At 38.0% G+C, this 6,000-nt stretch overlaps 1 protein-coding gene across 1 annotated transcript in view; it reads right to left on the bottom strand.

Moving 5' to 3' along the window:
* Positions 1-242: 242 nt before the first annotated feature.
* LOC119178731 (lactosylceramide 4-alpha-galactosyltransferase-like) overlaps positions 243-6,000 on the bottom strand; it is a 41,187-nt gene continuing 35,429 nt past the window's right edge. Inside the window, exon 2 of the mRNA XM_037429967.2 lies at positions 243-2,107. Coding sequence (XP_037285864.2) covers positions 1,224-2,107 — 884 coding nt within the window. The 3' untranslated portion in view covers positions 243-1,223. The remainder of the gene's footprint in view (positions 2,108-6,000) is intronic.

The raw sequence follows: 6,000 nt of genomic DNA, 5'->3' as shown, positions 1-6,000 counted from the left end.
ATCGTTGGTGAGGCTGTCATCCTGCAATGAACTTAAGGCACGTTCGATTAATTTGCTTCAGTTTAGAAATAAATGCGTGCTGCTGAATTTGCATTTAGCTGGTTTTCTAATAAAATTGACTTCTACTTTTCAGATTCCAAAATTTGCAGGCACATCCTTCAATTATAGCGTCTGTGTGTTTGGCCGCAACAGACACATATAACACTGATTTAAAAGAATATGCAGAAAATTATGCGTCACAATAAATGTTCGTTCGGTTAATATTTATTATGTATCATCTCCTTTGTACATGTGTCACTTGAGAATGTATAACAGTTAACAGTGCACGCTTTCTTACACTTGACCATTTCTGTTTTCATTGTGGTCAACCGTACTCAAACCTACTCCTCACAAATATTGTTTTCGTGGCGTCCTTGAAGCACAGGAGACATCGTAATAAAAAGATTGCTTTACTCAACCAGAAGAATACACTCAAATGCCGCACAGTCGAAACGCGCAAGACTCTCTTCATCAAAATTGTCGTCTTGTCTCTTTAGCTACAACAGAACACGTGCATATCGTGTTGTAGCTAGCGATACACAAACACAATTGTAACAGAAGGTCTCTTTAAACCTCTGTTGTGTCGTCAAGCCTCCAATTGCCTAATATATTGTTTCATTTGTACACATTTAATTGTGTTAGGTAATTATCTGTATTATTAGGTAAAGTAAAAAATATTTATTTTATTCTAGCTTTCTATTTACGATTACAATTTTCTTCAAAGTTTAAACTTTTCTGTTAGCACGTATTTTTGTGTTATTATGTTTGGTCTGCATTTTTTATTCAATATGCTCACACAGAGTCACCTCTCTTCCGTTATTCATTTGCTTCACTGAAGTGGCACTTTTCCAGTGTCTCATACTAGTTTCTTTATGATGTATAACTTGCCTATTCGTAGAGATGTCAACTTGTCACAGACCGACTTTACGCATAGATGGTTGTCACTTCTCATTTTTTTGAGTGAACAATGAGTTGAAATGCACCCGTTCCTTCACCATTCTGGCCTCTCCTATGCTGTTGCGACCAGCTATAACCCTGAGAGAAATTCCACGAAAAACACGTGAACTCATGCAAAACACACGATCGACAGCACAAACAATATACGTATGAGCATTATGCTTGATCTCATTTGAAAGTAAGATGAAACAATCATACTACTCAATGTGCAGTGATGAAAGAAACCGTCAGAAGAATTTTTTCGACTTCATTATTGTGTACACAGTAGGGCAGTTGAACCTGGCCATTACATCAAGGGCTGACCCGGATCCAACAACATTTCTCACACCATGGCTCAATTTGTTCCACAGGTGGACGCCATAGCTGTTTGCTACAGCCTCAAACACCGAACCAGTTTTGCTGGGCTGGAAAAACGACATCCAAGCATCGTATCCAATCGCAAAAAATGTTTCGCGCTCTCTAAACCGGACCACTTTTCTCCCATTGCTCCATGAGTAGTAGACCCGTCCCAAGAGCGATGGGCCACAGCTACCCCAACGAACAGCGCTGTACTCTTCAGCGCACCTCTTGAGCGCTTCACCAATGAATGGATGTGCCTTATGAAAATATAGCACGCTGTTAGTCAGTTGGCCAGTGACTTCGAACATTACGCTGTTGTTTAGTTCTAGAAGGCTGTTAAGCACAATGACATCAAGGTCTAGGTAGATTCCGCCATACTTCCACAATACTGCTAGTCTGATGCCGTCACTGAGATCTTCTATCCGATAAGGGCCCATGGTCCAGTTTCGGGACTTGTACCAAGAATATATAGGAGTGTCACTAAATGTGTCCGTCAAATTAGGTTTGAAGCTAGCAAAGTTTTCCAGCGAGGACAACGCCTTATAATAGTCACAGTCTGCAGATAGCTGGCCTGTGGTCAGCAGAATGACACGTGCACTTGGGTTGTGCAACAAAGCTGACTCGATGGAGCATGCCTGGCGACCCTTTAGGCAAGTTTCATTTGAGCTCTCGACAAACCATATTATGATGTCATCGGTATGAATGATGACGTCAGAAATGATGGATTGGTGTCGCTGGAGACACTTTGACAGTAGAGGAAAATTGGTGATACCTGCAAGAAAACACAGTAAAAAAGCGCATAAGTATATTGTCTGTATTAAGATTAGCATTATACAGTTTTCACACTCTGAACATTAAAACATTAGACATGCGCCTGAACCTGAACATTACCTGAACCTGAACCTGAGTGTTCACACTCTGAATGCTCAGAGTGTGAACATTCACACTCTGAGCGTTAAAACATGCGCCACTGGTTGAAAGAGCTTAATCTCTGGGTATCTTCTAATAAACTAAAAATAAATGCTAAAAAGACAAAGTTCATGCTTTTCTATCCTAAAAATAAAGAAGTAGATTACATTATGAAACTATACTACGGCGATTCGCAACTAGATCTAGTACACAATCATTCGTTTCTAGGCGTTTCTTTTCAATCAAATTTAAGTTGGTCAATACACGTGAACAATGTAAGGATGAAGGTAGCAAAGTCTATAGGCATGTTGAACCGTTTACGTAACTTTTTAACAACTAACTTAAAGAAGGAATTGTATTTTTCTATAGTACATTCTCATTTTAGTTACTGCTCGTTAGTGTGGGGAACAGGAATTAAGACTGATAATGAAAAGCTTTCTTCTTTACAGAGGAAAGCAGTCAGACTGCTTAATTCGGGGTATAATGTAGATGAGTCAGCTCTCTTGTTAAAGTACAGAATTCCACAATACTGCCTTGTTTACAAAATAAAATTGTCAAAGTACATATATTGCGAAGTATCGGGAGACTGGGGTTCATTTAGCCATCGCTATTTAAGCAGGAACACCGGCCACGAATTCGTAAAACACAACATAGTTGTGGAAAGAACACGCACAAACTATGGAATGCAAACAATAGACTTCCAACTTATGAAGTTATGTAATGAGCATCCTGCAATAGTTGATTTAGCACGATCGGGCACCAACTCAAAAAAAATTCAAAATGAAAATTCGGTCTCTCTTTAACACTTAGGATAAATGCACTCTCAGCACGGTAGGGTGAGCTACAGTCTCTCATACTAGTTGTATGTATATATTTTTGTCTATATATATATATATATATATATATATATGTTTATGTATGCTCAGCAATGAATACTATTGTTATATTGGTTATTTCTATTGCTCTTTTTATTTTGTATGTATATATTTTGTGTATGTCTATATGTTATATGTGCTCAGCAATGATTTCTATTGTTACAATAGTGATTTCTTTTGTTCCTTTTTTTTATTTGTATGTATATATATTATGTATGTATATATGTTTATGTGTGCGCATTGCAATAATTTATATTGTTTCTATTGCTACTGTTACGCCCAGCGCGAGCAGGACCATGTCAGGGGGCTAACCACCTCCTTTTGTCCTGACCGCGGGCAATGCTTTTTTGTACTGTCCGAAAAATGAATAAAAAAAATTAGCCAGTGGAAAAAAGCAGCTGTGACGCGTCTGCAGAACAGTTAAGGACCCAACGCACATAAACGAGAAAAGAAGACAGAACAGAGTATCAATCACTAAAGTGGGCTCCGTAGAGCAAGGAGTGGAAAGGCAGTGAGGCCCCACTAGAGAAGAATTGTCCCTTACTAAATCGTGTTTCTGGGCTAGTTAATTCATGGTGGTGAAAAGCTGAACACGCAACCCACCTAGATGAAAAAAAAAGAACAATAACGCCATGTCTGCGCGGAAAGCACAGCAGAATGACAGAGGAACCTGGAAGAGCGCCATTTCTAGAAATCTCTGTAAACACTCCTTGGACTACAAGCACGCTTGCAAGCTTGCACCAAAATTAGTATGGAAGGGTAAGCTGGTTTAAAGAATATGTCATGCTGGTCAAGACATGACTAATGTCACAACCTCGTCGCGTATGTCGTCTAACAGATTCCTTCAAACAGCCGCACGTACCCGTGGGCTAGTATGCGCCACTTGTATACCATGTGGCACTATAATAATAATAATAATAATAATAATAATAATAATAATAATAATAATAATAATAATAATAATAATAATAATAATGACTTTATTTCGCATCAAGGATACATGATGCAGGAGACCTGCAGAAAAAGCTGGCGTGATGCCAGCTTGACAAGGCCGCAGGCCCCCCTTCCCCCTCCCCGAACATATCGCAGCAGCGGTAACACTTTCATAAAAACATTCGGAATCATACGCGTAAAATAAACAGGTTTATGACAAGAAAGAAATCATCACTGTACATGTGTGATAAAACGAAACGTGTAATGCTTAAACAACAACGACAAAAAAATCTATTTCAAAAGATGCAAAAAATGTTGGCGTATTTGCCTTAAAAAAGGAAGCATTTGCGCAATACATCCGAGCGAAGCATGTACCACGCAAATGAGCAATCAACACTGTACAGGTGTAACATATTAGTACATGTAATGCTATAAACAAATAATTTCGCTATGTGAAATACAGGCGCATTTGCCTTGCAAAACACAGAAAAAGCATCATAAAAGAAATATGCCTAATTTATTGCTTTGGCAACACCACAAATGCAAACTCATTTCCTAAAACAGAAAAAACAAACAAGACACCAAAAACATATCGTGAAAAAAACACAAAGCAGTATACAAAATACACGTCAACAAAAACAAAATACAAAAATACATTCTTTAGAAAATTACAAGTAACAGAAACGAGTGATCATGACATCTGGAGGAAATGATTCCGCATTTGTTTAAAGGTGATTTTTTCTAAGTCAATTTCGTTATCCCTAAGTTCATTTAGTAACCTTGGAAGTTTATTTCCCAACGATTGAAGACCGTATGTGGTTCTAAAGGTTCGAACAGTCCACACTTCATTTTTCCGGGTATTATACGTAGGCTGGTTGAGTATTAAAACTGCCAACTGCTTTAGAAACAGGTTAGAGTTTTTTATGTCTTGCTTATATTTCTTGGACAGAAGAAAATCATACATTTCTATTACTGGCATTAGGTTGTATTTTTCAAATAAGGAACGAGTATGATAAGTACGTGGCACGTTCTCTACCGCCCGTACAAACCTTTTTTGCAACATATGAAGTTTGTTTATGTTTTCTTTAGAAGTTAGAGCCCAAACTAGATGGCAGTTTTGATTCTTGATAAAAATAAGGTAATGTAAATTAACAACAAAATATTCCGAGGAAGCAAGTGCTTGTTTCGGTACACAAGGCCGACTACCTGAGAGACCTTCGTAGCTAAGAAGTGTATGTGGTGATCCCATGATAATGTTTCTTGAAATATTACTCCTAATATTTTAAGAGAAGGGACTGTCTCGACAGGGGTGGAATTTGAAAAGATCGTTTGTTTTACAATTTCCGCTTTATTTTTAGCATGAAATACCATAGCCTTAGTTTTTGCAACATTTATTTTTAGACCTTTTCTCTTGTCCAATTTTCTAATCTAATCAGCAGTAGATTTGCATGTGTTATTAATTCGTTCACTGATTTTCCTGTTAAAAATATATTCGTATCATCTGCATATATTATAAATTTTACGTTAGAGGAGGTGTTCACGATACCATTAACCCACGCTTTGTGGAAAAGGCCGCCTTCTTGAAGTTCAATGTGCTTAAGGGTGCACATGGAGATATTCATGGGATTGGCTACAGCATTACTGTTCGAATTATAATATAATTTTTTTCAGGATTTAGGGACACTTTATATGCCAGCACATCCATTTCTGCAACAGTTAATTTGTAAATTTGTGATCTCAAAGATCGCTCCTGATTGGCGTGCTTGTAGTCGATCATAACGTCTTCGGCTACGCTGTTGAACACGTTGGAGTTTCGATTGAGAAAAATACTGTTGTATGCAGTTACCTTACAGTTCTCGAGAAAGAGGCGAACGGCATCGCGCAGAATTTTCTGCGATAGACTTGGTGATGAAGCGGCTTTCGATGAGATCTGTCTTTTTCAGTGTGA

The sequence above is a fragment of the Rhipicephalus microplus genome, chromosome 1 (assembly GCF_043290135.1).
Source record: "Rhipicephalus microplus isolate Deutch F79 chromosome 1, USDA_Rmic, whole genome shotgun sequence".
Taxonomy (NCBI): domain Eukaryota; kingdom Metazoa; phylum Arthropoda; class Arachnida; order Ixodida; family Ixodidae; genus Rhipicephalus; species Rhipicephalus microplus.
This window is presented reverse-complemented; position numbering and strand designations above follow the sequence as displayed.